This window comes from Hibiscus syriacus, unplaced genomic scaffold, assembly GCF_006381635.1.
Source record: "Hibiscus syriacus cultivar Baekdansim isolate YM2019G1 unplaced genomic scaffold, ASM638163v2 tig00116964_pilon, whole genome shotgun sequence".
Taxonomy (NCBI): domain Eukaryota; kingdom Viridiplantae; phylum Streptophyta; class Magnoliopsida; order Malvales; family Malvaceae; genus Hibiscus; species Hibiscus syriacus.
Genome location: NW_024063489.1, coordinates 206,248 through 225,401, shown reverse-complemented (window position 1 = coordinate 225,401; position 19,154 = coordinate 206,248). Strand labels below are relative to the sequence as shown.

Genomic DNA, 19,154 nt, shown 5'->3' with positions numbered 1-19,154 from the left:
TAGCCATCCCACCTTTATACGGTGTGTAACGTCATCATCTACACCCCCATCTTTATGTATCATAGACCCTAGGTACTTGAAACAATCCTTTGAGGGGAGCATGTGTCATTCGATGCAAACTTCTACATCTTCATCGTTTTGGTTCCCACTGAAGTTTGAACATAAATACTCTGTCTTTTCAATATTGATCCTTAGACCTTTTTTTTCCAAAGCAGTCTTCCAGGTAGCCAGTCTACTATTTAGCTCATTTTTTGTTTCAGCAACTAGGACAATGTCGTCAGCGAAAAGCATACACCATGGAACACTGTCTGGTGTCGTACAATAGATGTCGTCCATAATCAAGGCGAAGATGTAAGGGCTAAGAGCCGACCCCTGGTGGAGTCCGATTTCCACCGGGAATGCCTCAGTGTCACCAACTGTAGTCCTGACGTATGTAGTAGATTTACAGTACATATCACGGATCGCCCGGATATAAGCAATTTGGATCTTTCTCGATTCCAAGGTCTTCCAGATTGTATCGCGGGGTACGCTATCATATGTCTTCTCAAGGTCAATGAACGCCATGTGAAGATCTCTATTTTTTCCCTATATTTCTCCATAAGCCGTCGAAGTAGATGAATAGCCTCCGTAGTAGACCTGCCTGGCATAAAGCCAAATTGCTTTTCTGAAACCCTAGTAACCTGTCTCAACCTAGCCTCTATCACCCTTTCTCATAGCTTCATGGTATGACTGAGTAGTTTAATACCTCTGTAGTTACCACAACATTGGGGATCTTCTTTATTCTTATAGATTGATATCACCGTAGACTCTCTCCACTCCTCTAACATCTTAACAGTCTCTAAAAGTATTGTAATAATCGAATTTCGTTTTTTTAACTTTAAAGAGGCTACAAAATGCGATCACGTGACTCTTTAGGGTTTTTACCAATACTTGACTTTTAGGTGAAAACACCCCTCTCTTATACTGTTTCGAGTCACGTGACTATCTTGGACAAGTTTATAATCTTCTTTCTGTCTACAGAGCCCTCTTCTCAGAGAAGCAAAAACCCGCCGGTCAGTCCTCCGTTTTGAACCCCAGCCAAATATTCACTTCTCAAGTATCTCATCGGCAAGTAAGAGCGCCGGGGCTCTTCTATCACTTCCCCGTGCTGTATTTATGATCGTCCGTCGTCTTGGCGCGTTAATCGGAAGACATATTTCCCAAATTCCCCTTCCAAATCGTACCTCATTCCATTCATCCGCAGCTTCAAATTGCAGACTCTCAAATCATATCTTCGACGATGAAGGAGGTAGCGTGGTTTACCGTCTGGCTCTTAGATTCCAGCGCCCAACGACTGTGCAAGTGAAGCCTGGGTCGCGAAACCGCATCAGCTTAATAGGAACAGTGGATGTGCCTCTCAAGGTTATGAATACCAAGAGCGATAAGTTTGGGGTTCAGACTCGGCTCATTGTCAAAAACCCCTATGATTCTGATAGAAGATTCAAGTAAATTTCTGTTACTTGGTTATTTTTTGTTTAAGTTCTACCTTATTGGAGCTTTAATGCCTGAGTTATGATTTAAAAACAGGATAGGGTTGAGAATGTGGAATGAGATGGGGAGAATCTGTATGGAGCACGTGAAGCCTGGGGATTTTATTTATGTTTCAGGGTTGTTGGGTTCTTTCTCTCAGGCTAATGTAGATAAGCAACTCATAGTATATTACCAGGTTCTTTAGAAAACAAGCCCTGTTTTATTTTGGTACCGTTATTATTTTTCCTGACATTAATCAAACTTACGTTGCTTAACTTTGGCACCCTTAGCTTCTAATGTAATCTGATTGATGCATTTATGGAGTTAACATGATGTTGCTTCAATGTATGGATTTACACCCCTTCTTGATTATGCAAATATGAAGGATGTATTTACATGCACGTTCATTTGATATATTATTGTAGGTAAATGTGACAGAGTTGAATTTTGTTGCCCAACAAGGTCAAAGATCAAACACCCGAAAATGTGAGGAATTAGGATCAAAACAAGGTAGAAATGTTCCTATCTTTTTAAAGTTTGACTGCATTTGTAATTTTCTCAGTTTGTTAAATCATTTCTGAATCCTCTTTTTTTGCGGAATTTATATGGTACTTTTCCAACGGCTTAGGTGGAATGATGTCTTAATGTCATATGTTTGGCCAATTGTAGGAGTTAGTCAATGATCTTAAGAACATTGCATAGTATAGAATAACAATCTTCAACGGTTATCGGCTTTGAGGTTTTAGATTCTTCATTTGCTCCATTCTTATTATGTTGTCTTTCTTTTCTTCTCTAAAGATGTAGGTGAAGCTGGTATGGGGAGGTATAATAGCCAACAATACTTGTGGCAAGTATTTTTTACCAGCCCGTTCGAATGGTGGGACAATAGGAAAAGTAAGAAAAAACCATCGCAGCCAGATTTTAAGCACAAAGATACTGGTGAAGCTCTCTGGTTGAATCCTGATGACCCTCCTTGGATTAGAAAGCAACTTGAACTGCTTGATTCAAGATTAGCACAAGGCGTAGGTGACCAAGTAAGTCGTCATAATCGTATTTCTGAATGGGTGTATGATGAGTAGGATAGATCTACAATACTCAAAGTAGAAGACATGTAATATAATTGTAGAGCTATAGTATTGTGGTTAACCAGGATCATGGTAATTATTGGATTGTACAATATTACATATGTATTGTTACTTGTTTCCTTTTACTTATTATTCTTACAATATACCGAACTCTTGCAAGACATCAGACATGTACTAGATACAAGCTCAAATGTAAATATATTTGTACCATTAATTCATTTTTGAAGGAATTTTTTGTTTCTTTCCAGTATATATTTAACAAAAATCGGGTTCTCCAGTTGTTTTTTATTGGGTGTGGATACATGGATAGGTAAGGTTAGGTGTTATTGGGGGTGCTGCTGTTGAGCCGAATGATTTAGTTTGCATTAAGTGAAAGGGCAACATTTCCATTGCTGAACCCGAGCAAGGCAAGCAACATCCACGGCCAAGTCAAAATGAGCCCTGGGGCTGGATGTTGGCCCTTCTACGGGCTTGGACCTAATCGCGAGCAGCATCACGCAGTAGTTGGGGTAAAAGACACAAGACACTGACATATAATATACTAAACTTTTTAAGTATAGTACACGTAGCATATAATTTTGAAAACTGACAAAATCGGAGTTAAATTATTACATACTCATTGGAATTTAAATCGTGTAATTAATGTCGGTGATTCGATGAGATTCATGCATGCTACTGAAATTGAACTCATTCCTAAGGTTCATAATCCTGAAATGGTGACACGGTATAGTCCAATCAAGCTGTGCAAGGTTATTTCTAAGGTAATGATTAATCGGCTTAAGCCTTAACCTGGGAAGATCATTTCAGAGAACCAAACAGCTTTTGCTGTCAACAGGCAGATTCATGAAAATGTGATTATTGCACAAGAGCTTTTTCATTACCTGAAGCTTACGAAGAAAGGGAAGGAAGTTGAAGCTGGTGATGAAGGCTTATGATAGGGGCAAGTGGAGTTTCTTGGAGGCTGTGTTGCTGAAACTGGGCTTTCATAATTGCAGGATTGGGTGGATTCTGGAATGTGTAAAGACAGTTTCTTACACTTTACTGGTCAATGGTAAGCCTTGAAGAACATTTCACCATAGTAGATATTAGAATCAGTAGGAATTGTCCTGTTATTTTCCACATACTTTTTTCAGATGATGCTCTGTTTTTCATCGAGGCTGACAGGAAAAATTGTCAAGGTTTGTTGGATGCTTTGGTGGAATAATGTAGGGAATCAGGGCAGAAAGTTAGTTTGGAGAAATCTAGCCTGATTTTTAGCCAGAATGCATCAGTTAAGGTAAAAAAAAAAACTCTTTTATCACAGTTGATGGGAATCCCTGCTGCTAATAATCCTGGTGTATACTTAGGCATGCCTTATTTATGGGGCATTACCAAGTCAGCAGCTTAAAAATAGAATGATGGTTAGGTTAAAAAGCTGGAAGGGGTTGACTTTGTGGCAAAGAAGTCCTGTGTGGCAAGTGCTACTCCCATGTATCAGATGTCATGTTCTAAATTCCTTTAAAAAGGAACTAAGTTCTGCTGTTGCCAAGTTTTGGCGGACTCACGGAACTAATGAGTCTAGTATTTATTGGTAGGAAGGCGGTATTGGGTCTCGAGATCTTGAGTATTTTAATTTGCAAAGCAGGCTTGGAGGGTAGGGTTGTTCATTCGGTTAAAATTGAATCGAATTGATCGAATTATTATTAATCGAATTAATCGAATTTTTTTTCTTTAACCGTTAATCGAACCGAATTTTTTTTCTAAAATATTAACCGAACCGAATAAATTTCGGTTAATTCGGTTAATTTTCGAATTAATCAAAAATTTTAAAAATTTTCTAATTTATATAAAAATTAAATATTTTTTAATTCAAAAAAAGTTTATAATTAATTTAAATAATATATAATTATAAAATAAAAATTTTAGATAATTTTTTTAATTAATTAATATTGATTTAGGTTTAAAAGTTATTGGATCTTAATTTATTAATTGAGTTTTAAATGGTTTGGGCTGAGCCCATATGTTATATATAATATATTTAATTTTTTTAATTAAAAAAACAGTTTACAATTAATTTAAATAATATATAATTATAAAATAAAATTTTTATATAAAATTTTTAATTAATTAATATTCATTTAGGTTTAAAAGTTATATGATTTTAAATTATTAATTGAGTTTTAAATGGTTTGGGCTAAGTCCAAATGTTATATATAATATATTTAAAATTTAATTTCGGTTAATTAACCGATTTCGAACCGAATTAACCGTTAACACAATTCTAAAAATTTTCTTAACCGTTAACCGATCGAATTAATTCGTGACCGACTGAATTAACCGAATTAATTTGATTCGATCGGTTAACCGAATTAATTCAGTTATTTAAATACCCCAATAGGGTTCGGGTGTTAAAAAGGGAATATATTTAGTATCAAATTCCTCCGCTAGATTAGGCAATATTTCAACCAAATAACATTAGTCAAGAAAATCGCCATTGTCACCTACCAACCAATGAACCCAGTAACCACAGCAGCCTTCCTTCACTGCGTGGTTAAGGTTTTTACATTCCATAGTTTATTTATGTTTTATTTTCAATATCATCTAATTTACTCAGCTAATCAACTAATTTGCACTGCTAATTATTATTATTTTAAACAAAATTCAAAAGAGTACGTATGTTGATGTTGACTGGCACTGAACAAGTCATCTCTTCCAAAATTGAAAATGATTTGAGGGCAGGACGGCCATTTCGCTCGTCAACGCCAATCGACAGTGTAGTGTCCCCACCATTTAATCTTTCACCATATTATAATCCCCCAAAGTTTTGTCTTAAAAAAGGACAGAGTTGTGTACCTAACATAAAATAATAATAAGAAGACATAATTTCTTTTTCTTTGCATTTTTTCTAACAATACGGTAACTTTCATTAACTAGATTATTTTTTTCTAAATTACTTACCACTACTAAATTAAAAGATATTAAATATATTTAATTTTATGTTTTCATGTTTGTTAATAAAAATTTGAGAGTAAGATCCTTAAATCTTTTAAGCTTATTACTATTCTCTTTAAGAATCAAAAGTAGTTCCATAATTCATATTTATTAAATTAAAATTTTATTTTCATAACTTTTTGTAGATATTCTAACTTTGAATTGAGTCAGAATTATTAAAAATTTAAATTAATATTATTAATAATATATAATATTTCAAATATTATTAGAGTAAATAAATAATAAAATGTGATTATCTATTGACCAAATTTAAATATTTTCATAATTTTATCTATATATATTATAATTTTAAACAGAGCCAAAAATTTGCGTAGGCTTAAATTGACATCATTAAGAACGTTTAATATTTTAAATATTGTAGGAATAAATAAATAGTCAATTAACACTAAATATGTGATTATTTGTTAATGAGCAAATAAAGTTGAAATATTTTTGAATCATGGACTTGTCAAAGGAATTCTAAGCTAAAATTATTATAATGATATATACATACAGGTAATGGTAATTTGGACTAATGAGTCAAAACCAAAAACGGTAAATTGCGATTTCTTGTTAAAAGGTACTTTTTTTTAACATATATACCATCGCTTAGTTAATAAGCCAAACAAGTGCCACCTTACTTCAGCATTTGCTTGCAATAAAAAAAACAAGTTTCTGTTCCAAAAATAAGATTTAGACTATCTAACAAAATACGCCACAGTAGATAATTTTTTTATAAACTAATTTAATCTATTTTTATATTTCATGTTTAGTGACAAAACTGCAAATAATGATTAAAAATAATAAATGCAATTTTTCTATCAAAATGAGAAAAAAAGGATGTTTTTTTTTTAAATAAAAAAGCTTTGCATTTTCCTTTAAAAATATTCCTTTTTAACTCCACTTTAATCTCTAAAGAATTGGATCAAAGAAAGAAAAAAAGCGCAAAAGTCACCAGACGAGTGGAGATCGGAGCAGTTTAATTCGCGCCCGCCATTTAGGATATATATATATATATATATAACCGAGTCACTCTCTGTCTCACGAAAAGCTTCTCGCTGGTTAAGTTGATCCAAGTAATATCGATGGCCTTTAACGACTTTTTCGCCGGAGAAATAGCGGCGGAACTTCTAAAACAGTTATTCGCCATCTCACGAAAGTCCTGCCTCTGCAAATCCAGTGCGGACAATCTCATCACAAGCATCGAAGAACTCCTTCCCATCATCAATGAAATCAAGTACTCCGGCGTCGAGCTCTCCGCCATCCGTCAGTCTCAGCTCGACCGTTTCTCCGAGACTCTGCGTGGCGGCCTCGAATTGGCCCGCAAAGTCCTGGCTTCCGGCCGTTGGAACGTCTACAAGAACCTCCAGCTGGCCAGGAAGATGGAGAAGTTAGAGAAACAGGTTTCGAGGTTCGTTAGCGGGCCGATGCAGGCTCACTTGTTGGCCGACGTTCACCACATGCGGTTCGAAACGATGGAGCGGTTCGACCGTTTGGAAGGTCGATTGGAGCAGAGGCTCAATTCGATGAAGATCGGAGCGGGAGGGTTGGGTGGAAGAAGCGGTTAAGAGAATGGAAGTTGAAGAGGAGGCTAGTTTGGGAATTATTGGTGCAGTTGGCTTGGATTTGGGGAAAAGTAAGGGGAAAAAGATGATAATCGGAAGAGATGATTTAAACGTTGTTGGAATTTGGGGTATTGGAGGATCAGGGAAAACTACGTTGGCCAATGAAATTTGTAAAGATAATCAAGTTCGAAGTAAGTTTTCTCCTTGATGTGAGTAATTGATCAAATAAGGTTTTTGTTGACTTTTTATGCTGGTATGGCCGATTATGGTAGAACTAATTACTTCTGTTTTCATTTTTTAAGGTCACTTCAACGACAGAATTTTGTTTTTAACTGTATCACAATCACCGGATGTGCAACGGTTAAGGGCAAGAATATGGGGATTTCTTACAGGAAACGAGGCCATGGGTTACACCAATAACCTGTTTGTTCCAGAAGGGAAGTTACAATGTGAGTGGGGAAGTGGACCGCGAACTCTGGTTGTTTTGGACGATGTCTGGTCCCTTTCCGTACTTGAACAACTTATTTTTAGGATCCCAACATATAAAACTCTGGTCGTTTCAAGATTTAAGTTCCCAGCAAATGTTGTCAATGAAGTTTATAAAGTAGAATTGTTGAGGGAAGATGAATCAATGTCCCTGTTTTGTCACTCTGCTTTCGGGCAAACATCCATACCCCCTACTGCCAATGAGACTTTGATCAAGCAGGTAACTTATTAACTTCAAGGATTAATTAATGTTATTTCATTTCATTGATCTTTTTGTTCTTTGCTAATGGTTGTTAAACTATGGATTTGATAGATTGTTAATGAATGTAAAGGACTTCCTTTGGCACTTAAAGTAATCGGAGCTTCGCTGCGAGACCAACCTGAAATGTATTGGGCTAGTGCTAAGAAAAGGTTACTACGAGGAGAACCGATATGCGAGTCCCACGAAAACAAGCTCCTGGAGCGAATGGCAATCAGCATTGAATACTTGAACAAAAAGGTCAAGGAATGTTTCTTGGATTTAGGATCATTTCCAGAAGATAAGAAAATTCCCCTTGATGTCCTCATTAATATGTGGGTTGAGATACATGACATTGATGAGGAGGAAGCTTTTGCCATTCTTGTTGAGCTTGCCGATAAGAACCTTCTCACATTGGTGAAAGACGCACGGTATGTTGCTTGAAATTTCTTTGTTTCTGGAGCAACTAACTTGGATTGGTTTTAGTTAGTAGTTGATGTACCTGATTTTTGTTTTCTGAATTGAATTGTGCAGGGTTGGGGATTCATACAGTAGTTTTTATGAAATCTGTGTTACTCAACATGATGTGCTGAGAGACCTTGCTCTTCATCTAAGCAATCGTGGGGAAGTGAATGAGCGGAAGCGGTTGCTTATGCCCAGAAGAGATGCTGAACTCCCGAGAGAATGGGAAAGAAACACAGATCAACCGTTCAATGCTCAGATAGTTTCAGTTCATACAGGTATCATGAAAGACTTGTTCTTAGTTGCTTTTCATTAAATAAGATTGTTTAATTACCTTCACCTAAAAGGCTAAAACCATAGCTTGCTTGGTATTTCTGTTGCAAAACATGCTGTCCTACTGTCATTTTGCTCATTAACTTTGAAATTTAATCACTTGACAGGAGAAATGAGGGAAATGGACTGGTTTCGCATGGAGTTCCCCAAGGCTGAAGTACTCATACTGAATTTTTCCTCCAATGAATACTTCTTGCCTCCTTTCATAGATGACATGCCCAAGCTTAGGGCACTCATTGTCATCAACTATGGTACAGCAGAGGCGATACTTCAGAATTTTTCAGTCTTCACCAATCTGGCAAATTTGCGTAGCCTATGGCTTGAAAAAGTATGGGTTCCTCAATTGACCAACCCCACTGTTCCCCTGAAGAACTTACAGAAGCTATCAATGGTTCTTTGCAAGGTTAATAACAGCTTTAATCCATCAGTGCTGGACCTGCCCCTGATCTTCCCTCATTTATCGGAACTCATAATCGATCACTGCAATGATTTAGTTAAGTTGCCAGGGAGTATTTGTGAGGTGAATTCACTCCAGAGCCTGAGCATAACCAACTGCCACCGATTATGCGACATGCCTTCCAGTTTAGGTATGCTCAAGAAACTACAGATACTTAGGTTGTACGCTTGTCCAGAGCTAAAGACACTCCCTGCCAGCATTGGTGAGCTTATTGGGTTAAAATACCTTGATATTTCACAGTGCGTTAACTTGAGGTGCCTACCTAGGGAAATCGGTAAGTTAGCCAGCCTCGAAAAGATGGATATGAGGGAATGCTCACAGATTATGAGACTACCAACACAAACCGCCTTGTCAAATTTGAAGTCGCTACGGCGAGTTATATGCGACGATGAAGTTTCTTGGCAGTGGAGATATCTGGAGAAGGCCATGCCTGACCTTTATGTTCAAGTTGCAGAGAAATGGTATAGTCTGGACTGGCTTGATGGCTGAAAGTACAACTGATGCATATCATATGTATCCCTAATGTGCATAATTTTAATAAAATCAAATCTTTTTATTATTCACCTTTGTCCTCTTGGCAAAAAGAAAAAAGAAAAAGAAAAAATGTAACGCCGTGGATGGGTCCCCATGTTGTTGTCTGAGATAATGACTGGCGGCTGATTGTTTAAGGGGGGAAGAAACGAGTGAAGAGATAAGAAACGCGTGGATCCCACAAATAAGATTCTGTAAAGTGATCACCAATAGCTTTGTAGAAGACGTTCACACTTCTAACTTCTTGAAGCCAGCACCATACTTTATCATGAGGTCGTTCTAGAAGTTCCACGGATGGTAATGGGTGCCATGGTTCGGATTTTTGTCCATTCACTCAAGTTTTGATCAGATCTGACTCGACCAAAATAAGATTTTATCCAACTAAAATAAGATTTTACCCAACCCGATATATAATTTAAAAACTTGATCCGACCCAACTTAAAATAGTAAAAAAAATATTATTTTTATTCAATAAAACTGTGATTTAATTGAAAAAAAATAATATATAGAGTTATTATTGTAATTATTCTTAAATATATGAGGTAAAATCATATATTTTTTCGGGTCGGGTCGAATATTTTACACCCTAAACCCGAATTCGACACGACCTAAATATCGCATTAAAAAAATCGACCCGGTCCGAACCCAAATTTTAAAAAAAAAATCCCATGCCCATCCCCTGTCACCACTCCAAGTTTAGAAAAAATACCAAAAGAATAGCTATCTTCACGGAGAAAGAAACACTCTTTTTTGTATCTATTTGGTAAACTATTGCAAGTGGACATCAGTAAACATATTAACTTTCATTTGTTCCAGAAAAGTTAAAATTACGTAACCAAGGCTTTCTTTTTTTCATTCCATTGCAGATTTTGCACGGTACAAGACTGAAATAACTAAAGGCAGGTAGAAGGTTAAATTCTGCGCATCCATCAAAAGTGACAGTTCCCTAAATGATTCAAGCATATAAACATGACATACGCCTGTATTGTACATAATATACAATGTACGACCATGTTTATAGAAACCTGGTGGGTATATATTCATTTAGTCTGAGGGGGTAGCTGTAAACTCCTCTGTTCTAACATCGCCTTTGCTGTGCTGGAATGGTTTCCACCATGGAACTCCTCTATCTTCCACATGATTTGCTTCCAGAGTGTTATCAAGTATGGTCCCAACCATGATATCACAGTTTCCGGTGATGAGAATATCGTATTCAATATATCATTGAACTGCATGCATTACAATTGGCTTTGCATATCAGACAGAGACGAGCAAGACAGAGAACGCAGTAAGCACAATACATTACATACCCATATGGCATTCGTTCTAACTGGTCCATGACCGTCGACGTAAGTTGTGTTCATTGCAAAGTATTGAGGAATTGACGGCCCGAGGAATAAAGAGACACCCAAAACATAGATGTTTCTCATGGAATTATTGTTTGCAAACTGTATGAATGTGATCCCAGACGCAGCTGCATCACGATGGAAGAGAGGGACGAAAATTCCCAGTTAAGGGAAGAATAGGATATCGGAAACGGAAACTATCACGACTACAGAGTACAGAGTCACTCACCAACAATGCCCAATAAAATGCAGTATATGGCAGCAAATATTGGCAATGGAATGGAGGCAAAAAATGCACCAAATTTCCCTGCAAGAATGCAAGGTAACATAATCAAATATGAACATGATAGATATAGGGTAAAATTTTCAATGCAATTAATGACAAAAGTACAAAAAACAAACCAAATATGGAGAAAAATATCATGAAAGCAGTCGAAATCTGCACAACCCTTCTGCTTCCTATATGCGTAAGCCTGACAAGGCCAACATTTTCACTGCAACATCAATCGGATCAGACGCTGAAACGAGTTTCTAAAGGATAGGGCTATTCGTTATGGATTTTACGGTAAACGACTACTCTATATAGAATGGAACTTCTCTTTAAAAACAAAACTACCGTACACTGATGCAGTAGTAACGACAAGAGAACCAAAAAGCCCTACAAGCAGCATAGCAAGGCCCAGGCATTAAGAAGCAAGATAACTAAGTTATCTTCACCAATGACAAAATATTATAATGTGGCTCAGGACTGCAGTTTATCATTTTTAAGGAAATCATGGACGAATAAGTTTCAAAAACCAATTCAAATAATCTAGGAAATGACCTGTAGGCCAATGCTTCTGCTCAGTACATGTGCCGGAGGAGCTGTGGCACCAGAAAGCCGAGCTGCAGCAAAAAATGTTTCAGTTGACTGCATTGAAAGTCATAGAAAGGTAAGTGTCTGAACCTCAGCAAAAAAATAAAATAAGTGCAGCCTTACAAAATAAAAATACCAAATAGACTTGAAGTCATTTAAGATTGTGACTAAACCTCAGCAGATGAAACAAGTGCAACACCTATCATCCCGAACACATGGCTAGCCCTGAATATTGGCGTACCGCACTGAAATGGCTATGGGATTTTGATCCTAGAAGCAGTGACGAAAAAAATTGAGTCATAAAAAGGAGACAATACAACAAGCAGGGCAGCACATCAGGAACATACCAAGGAGCAGAAGACATCAGGTACGATCGATCTGTGCGGCAACTTTGTTTAGTGGCAGTCTTAACATTGCTGTAAGCACCCGACACAAAGGATAGCAGCAAAAGCCCAGATAATTCCGATGCAGAAAAGCAAAGCAAATCTCTCAAGTATTAGATGGACTCTTGAATGGATGCGCTTCAGGTACTGTAGCAAACAAGTAGTCCTTGTCAAGTTAATGAAGAAGCATGTCAGCATAAGACGTTGCACTCAGTGACAGTGTAGCTTATATACCTGTCGGGAAATAACCCGTAGAATGAGCATAGGCAGGCCAATTTCCACACAGTTACTAGCTGTATCATAAGTTAATTGCATCAAGGAGCAGATTAAATCAGCATATTATCAGTATTGATCAAGCAGAAAAGCATTCATAGAGAATTACCAAAGGGAAGCCTCTTGCAAACAGATCAAGACCAACGAGACAAACAACTGGCACCACGACTATGGGACTAAATAATCTAGAGAAATGGAGGATGAAGAGAAAATGTGTACAAAATTAGCAGCCAAAACTTAATAGTTTGCTGATCAAAACATAACTGAGAAGCAAGCAACCAGTTGTAAGCAAAAAATATTTGTACGAACTGATAGTCAAAACGGCATTCACCATTACCTTGTCAGCTCCCCCCATTCCCGGTCATACCCAAGGACGATGTTGACAAAGGAAGAAACTATCATTGATCCTTGAATGGTTCTCATACTATGAACAAACCGCTGCAAGCAAGCTCTCGGATCATTATCATTAAGCAATATGGTCATAAGCTAAGAATGTGAAAGAGAATATAGGAAGATAACAATGAGCAAATCTATTCACCAGATATATACTACCTCTGAACACCAAGGATGATATAGCTTATAACCTATAAAATGGCATTGTGATTTGAGAAAAGATAGTAGACACAAACTAAAACCATTTCTCAAAAGGAAATTAGAGAAAGCATAATTAAGTTCAAGTAGGAGAGACAAAAGAATGTCTCTTGCATGGCAGGCATGAAATCAAGAAGCATTCATTTGATTCATCAGTTACTGTGTCCAAGTCAGGAGTCAGGACCATTCACAATATCCATGACCTCAGTAAATAGAAATTTATAACTTATAAAACCTAAAGAAAAAAATTATATTATATCTACATATTGATTTAAGAATAACCCAACTTAAGTACAGCACAAAAGACTATAATTAATAAGTTCCTTTCACTACTTTTTCTTATATCTTACTAAAGTTTACATGCATCACGAGGAGTTGCAAAGGCTTCATCATTGTAATCATTGATGATCGAAAGAAATGATAAGGTGTATGCAAAAGATGCACCCATCACTGTGGGAAGCCATGAGCCAACAAGCGTTTGAAGCAGAGTATTAATACCAGACATAAACAGCAACACTTGAATAACTCGGGCTTTATCACCCTGTTCATGAAGACAGAGAATTCAGAATTTGAGATTTAAGAAAGCATCATATTCAAAAAAATGTTATTGTGTTGAGACTATTAAAGCTGGTCATAACAACATACATGATCCCCACCCATCGGAGGCACGATATTACTTGCAATTAAGACTGTAGTTCCAAGATTCACGATGTAGCGTTGGAAAGCCAGTAAAAGAGCTTGAGCTGTTAAACAAGTTGATTCTCTGAGGTTAGATGCTAAGCATTCCATATTCCCATCCTAAAAAAAGTTTCACTTACATGAAACCAAAAGTGGTTACCCAGGCCAATTATTCAGAGACTAAAAACAAACAACATATTCATCCTAGATAAGGTGAAAAGGGTATTAAAAGGTACAAAGTAATATGAGTAGATGAAAACGAAAGAGAATCAGAAATGATACATAGTTGTCCAGTTCTTAAAGAATCTAACGAAAAGAACCCATATCGGAAAAAAAAATGAAACTATTAACGAAGCACTTTTATAAAGGAAGAATCTTAGGCAGATCCCTTCTATATTTTTCAACAAGTACAATACAAACATGGAAGCCAAATGAAAACATTAGCTATAACAACTAAAAGGAAATCAAGTGTAATATAAAATATTCAGCTTTAGCCAGCTTTCTAATCAAACTAAAAGGTAAATATTTGATCACAGAAGGAAGCGAAACTGACGCCAAGAAGGATTGGAGTGGATGCATTATTGAAGCTGATGGAGTTGCTCAACAGGAATCCAAGTAGGTCCTCTTGAAAGGGCAAGATTCGGTGGTGCTGCCGCTTGCGGTGCGGTTGGTGGTGATGTTGGTTCTCGGTGAAGTTCACCCATCTTCTCCCTTTTGATTTTCAGTCAATATCCTATTATGCAATCCCTGTAATCTTTTTCACTTAGAACGGAGTATGTAGTAGATTTTTCAGATTCCTAAATGTAATCACCGTTCACTGACAATAATAAAAGCATGGAGGTAAGTTCCAAGTATTGTGTTCTGTTATCTTTCCCGTTCACTGACAATGAATCACCTACGCAAAATAAAATATAATAAGTAAATGAGAAAGCAGAAAATGATTAAATAAAGCAACTTTGTGTAGTTATATATTTAGAGATCAACGCATCATTTTATTTCATATCTAATTTTTTAAATTTTAAAAAGAGATATTTATAAAATTTTAATTGAAAAATATTTAAAAATTTAAAATATATTATAAAATTATAATAAAAAATATTTAAATATTTAAAATATATAATAATTTTAAATTTTCAGGAAGCGATTATTCTTATTTATCCCTTAATTACGTATCCATGGACTTCCAATAATGGGAAATATATAAAAAGGAAAGAAAATTTGTGCAAGTTCTGCTTATTTTCATTTTCGTTAAATATTCCTGAAACACGCAAAGTTGAGTTTCAAAGAAATCGGATTTCTAATAATTCTAAAATGATTGTATGAGACATCATATTTTTTTAAAAAGATTAAAGTTTGAATTTTGACATTAAACGTAATAAATTGAATTGAAAAATTCATTATCGTAATAATTTTTGTAATACTTAATCCTAATTTAATTAATTGATCAATCGATCAATTATCGGTGATTATATATGAAAAAAAAAACAAACAATACAGTCTTCATCACCTTTCACACTTCGACCCAACTGTTTGACATTAATGGTACAAAAGATTCGAGTATTCAACATTTCAAAAACCAAGACACGTAATTTATTTCTTATGTGACTTATTACATATAGTCGTGCAGTAGTTAAACATAGGCTGAACAACTAAGAAAAAGTACATAAATAAAGGCAACAACAAAGCATAATTTACATAGGTCAAAAGACAGACCATTCCAGTAACAAGGTCATCCACAAAGTAGCATGGCTGATTTATTAGTTTTCAAGAGGATTGAGGACATTCCCAATGAAGAGAACAACTCCAGTCACATCTTCCCTGACCAGGAAAAGGAACGGGTGGTCAGCCACAAAGTCTATTGGATCTTGAACAAACAGAGCCCTGAGTTTTATGACAGCAGTAGTAGCAGCAGCAGCTTCTGTCCCTTCTTCGTTAACTTCAATAAAAGACTTGTGGAATATGTTTGAAACATAGAGGTTCTGACCCTCAGGCGAATCAACCATCTCTGCCAAACCTCCTTTACCGGAGAAAGGCAATTCAAGCCCTAATCTTTGGTGGTCAGCCACAAAGTCTATTGGATCTTGAACAAACAGAGCCCTGAGTTTTATGACAGCAGTAGTAGCAGCAGCAGCTTCTGTCCTTCTTCGTTAACTTCAATAAAAGACTTGTGGAATATGTTTGAAACATAGAGGTTCTGACCCTCAGGCGAATCAACCATCTCTGCCAAACCTCCTTTACCGGAGAAAGGCAATTCAAGCCCTAATCTTTTCAGAACTGCAGAAGCTTCAAGTCCAAATGAAATCTTGAATCTTGGGATTCTAAATTCACCCACTTCAGCTGGTTGAGAAGGAAGGTGGTGTTCTAAGAAGCCAGATTCAGAACTCACTTTATCTACTAAAGCTGGCAGACCATCTTTTGCATCTGGGAGAAAGAAATACATGGAGAAACGACGTTTATCTTCACCTTGTTTATATGGAAGCCCTAGGACTTTGAAACCGTCATAGGCACTAACAATTTGCTTCTTTTTGCTAGTCATAAAAGGCACCTTAACAGAATTGCCATTTACAAGGTGAAAGTCATAGTCTTTTGTTTTTGATGCATCAAATGCTTCATTCCAAGCTCCTTTGAAATAGAGTGCATTAGCAAATATAAACCTTGTTGAAGCATCAACTGATCCTGGAGGAAGAACTTCTTTAATAAGACCGCTAGTCTCCTTCTCAGCCCAAGAATTCACTTCACCGGCCACTTGAACAGCCTTCAAACAAATAGACCAACAACATGATAATTAAAACAAAAGTGGCAAGCAGGTGACGTGAATATAATCCATAAAGTATTATCATCTGCGTTATTGTCTAATGGTACTGGAAATATTCATGCACTATTTCTTTCGATAAGTGGTTTGTACTTGATTATCATTAGTTTATCAAAGTTCAGTTGAATGAGGCAGCATCAAGTAGGAAACAGTCCGTCATGCATTAAAGTAGCCCTTGATTTTCTATCGCCTGAAAAGTACAAGTGCATATGATCTATGGAGAACTCGCTTGCTTCCAAAAAGTAGTAGAGCTAAGGAAGATAAATTGGAGGTGAAAAAGATGGAGATATATGCTGCAAATCTTGCAGTAAATGAGGCAAAAGTTCTAAGTACAAAACTCAAGGAAGGTCATGTTTGCTCTTAACCGCTTTTCTGCTACGGTGATTGTAATTTCTGTACAAGAAGTGCTTCGGATAGTTAGCACTACGCACTGGAGCTTCACCATCGGTGAAAACACGCTTCTAGGGGGAATTTCTCAATTTCCTAATCTGATTAAATTGCAGATTCCTTGAAGCTTGCTGTTACTAAAAATTTGATGGTAGCAAAGAACTAATTTCATGCACAAAGGCAAAACGACCAACGATCTGATACATTATTAGTATAAATACATTATACATGAGAATAAAACTACCCTATTGTTGCCAGAAAGCCAACATGGCGATCAATATTCCAACCTACTAATACCATGAAGTTTGAGTTATATCCAAGTGCATTTGGTGTGGAGACTTCATTGAATGTTTGAATAGAGATTGTACTGCCAAATAGTGTATTTGTGGTCCTTGGTCCGAAATTTATTCTTTGTCATCCAAAGTTTGAATATGTCTCTTAAATTGTGAACCTAATGGTGAGTGGCTATGATTAAACCTACAAGGATACTTCTGGGGATCGAGTTTTAACATTCAGCATCAAGAGACTATTTTGTTTGCTAACATAAATGGAACATGCATCCATATTGCAGAATCTTGGTCCATTTTGTATGCATGTGTATCAAAATTGTAAAATTTAAACTAGACTGACGGAATCTACACGCTACATGTATTGGAAATAAGGATTTATTACTTTTATCACCCCTCAAAAATTGAAGATTTTACAGCAGCAATTGCAAAAGAAACACATCGGATTCCAAATCTATACGCAGAAACAAAAGTTATTGAGTATTTATTTCATTCCGTCACCATCCCTATTCATTCAATAAGCAAGCAATATAAAAGGAAATAAATTACCTTGTTTTGGAAATCGACTAGATTGGAAGCAGCCTTGTATACATGATCCACGACCTGTTTGAAAGAAGGCCTGAGAGGGAGAGACTTATCGAGCCAAACACCGTTGGCAAAAGACAAGCGGGGCCCACCTGCGGGGCTTCCGTCGTGGGAGACAACGGAAACAAGCTCGGAGGAGAAAGAGTTGAGTTGGTCACTGGATTCTGACTTGAGGAAAGAGAGGAGCTGGTCGAGGGTGGAAGCCTTGCTGCCAGCTGCGATCATGCTAAGCACAACGTGGATAGACAGCGGCGAGAACACCAGGTTCGAAACCTTGGCTTCAGTTTGGAAAACGTGCTTCGTCAGACTGAAAGCGACGTCGGTTTGATTTCTGATCAACTGACGGAGATCCATCGGCGGAATATGAAAGTGTAAACAGAACCTGAAGATGAAGAGAATAGGCTTTTACTTTGATTGATTCGAGCGATTCTACGGAAAAAGGACCAACAAGGACGGTGATTTAAGGAGGAAGAAATTCGAAACTGTTTAGAAGTGACGTTAGAACGGATATGACCGCTAAAATCTAGTAGAAATTCATGTTTTAAAATGAAAATCTTATGAAAACATTTAAAATTTATTAGAAACTGTTTACAAGTGCTTGAAAGCGTTATTTTTTATAAAATTTATGAGTATTTTTTAATTTAAATCCACAAAATAGTCTGTATATTTAAATCCACAAAAGTTTATTAAAAATCACTTTTATTTTTTACTATTAAAAAAAATACATTTTAATCTTATATTAAAAATATATATTTCGATTCAAAATATTAATTTATTATTAATTAAATTAAAAAAAATTAATTTAAATATTCTTTAAGTTCTTATCATATTATATATTGAGCAGATTGATCATTCTAAAAAACTTATTTAGTATATATATTTTAAAGTGAATAAGTAAGAACATTTCATTTATGATTTTGAATTATTTAAAATTATTTTTACAATATATTAATATATTATCTTATTATTATTTTTTTTAATTTTTTTTTCAAAATAGTGCAATATTTTAGGAAAAGAGTGATCATGTTGAAGGAAAACTAAATTGATTCGAGATTCTTTTGAGTGTTTAGTGGGCAGATAGAAATTAATTTATTTTTACATAACATAAATTATTTCTTAATTTTTTTTTAGAAAACATAGGGCTAAAATTGAAAATTCATATAAATTATTGTTTATAAAGAAAATATTCCATTTTGTTATGGGAAAATTAACCCATAATCTCAATCATGACAACGGCAACGCTTAATATGTTATAAATAGATTAAGTAAAACATGATATTACATATCAAATAACATAATGAACATGCTAAAAATTATGTA

At 35.9% G+C, this 19,154-nt stretch overlaps 2 protein-coding genes and 2 pseudogenes across 2 annotated transcripts; 2 read left to right on the top strand and 2 right to left on the bottom strand.

The window, feature by feature from the left end:
* Positions 1 to 1,011: 1,011 nt before the first annotated feature.
* On the top strand, positions 1,012 to 2,670 carry LOC120190974 (protein OSB1, mitochondrial-like). Its single transcript, XM_039193980.1, has 4 exons — positions 1,012 to 1,484; positions 1,567 to 1,705; positions 1,935 to 2,019; positions 2,308 to 2,670. Exons 1-4 carry the CDS (start codon positions 1,156 to 1,158, stop codon positions 2,586 to 2,588), a joined length of 834 nt encoding a protein of 277 aa, XP_039049911.1. The 5' UTR covers positions 1,012 to 1,155; the 3' UTR covers positions 2,589 to 2,670.
* A 3,847-nt stretch (positions 2,671 to 6,517) lies between these two features.
* LOC120190986 lies at positions 6,518 to 9,664 on the top strand (annotated as a pseudogene).
* Positions 9,665 to 10,565: 901 nt separating this feature from the next.
* LOC120190906 lies at positions 10,566 to 14,467 on the bottom strand (annotated as a pseudogene).
* Positions 14,468 to 15,336: 869 nt separating this feature from the next.
* On the bottom strand, positions 15,337 to 18,330 carry LOC120190817 (serpin-ZX-like). Its single transcript, XM_039193855.1, has 3 exons — positions 17,799 to 18,330; positions 15,993 to 16,518; positions 15,337 to 15,777 (listed from the first exon to the last, which is right to left on the bottom strand). Exons 1-3 carry the CDS (start codon positions 18,186 to 18,188, stop codon positions 15,521 to 15,523), a joined length of 1,173 nt encoding a protein of 390 aa, XP_039049786.1. The 5' UTR covers positions 18,189 to 18,330; the 3' UTR covers positions 15,337 to 15,520.
* Between the last annotated feature and the right edge of the window lie 824 nt (positions 18,331 to 19,154).

What these genes read in the sequence shown, in the direction of transcription:
- LOC120190974 (XM_039193980.1), top strand. Translation starts at nt 1,156, where the DNA reads ATGATCGTCCGTCGTCTTGGCGCGTTAATCGGAAGACATATTTCCCAA. An exon ending in GATTCTGATAGAAGATTCAA is followed by an intron (nt 1,485 to 1,566) that starts GTAAATTTCTGT and finishes ATTTAAAAACAG; the next exon opens with GATAGGGTTGAGAATGTGGA. An exon ending in GGAATTAGGATCAAAACAAG is followed by an intron (nt 2,020 to 2,307) that starts GTAGAAATGTTC and finishes TCTTCTCTAAAG; the next exon opens with ATGTAGGTGAAGCTGGTATG.
- LOC120190817 (XM_039193855.1), bottom strand. Translation starts at nt 18,188, where the DNA reads ATGGATCTCCGTCAGTTGATCAGAAATCAAACCGACGTCGCTTTCAGT. An exon ending in TAGTCGATTTCCAAAACAAG is followed by an intron (nt 16,519 to 17,798) that starts GTAATTTATTTC and finishes ATTTGTTTGAAG; the next exon opens with GCTGTTCAAGTGGCCGGTGA. An exon ending in GCCTTTCTCCGGTAAAGGAG is followed by an intron (nt 15,778 to 15,992) that starts GTTTGGCAGAGA and finishes CCGGTAAAGGAG; the next exon opens with GTTTGGCAGAGATGGTTGAT.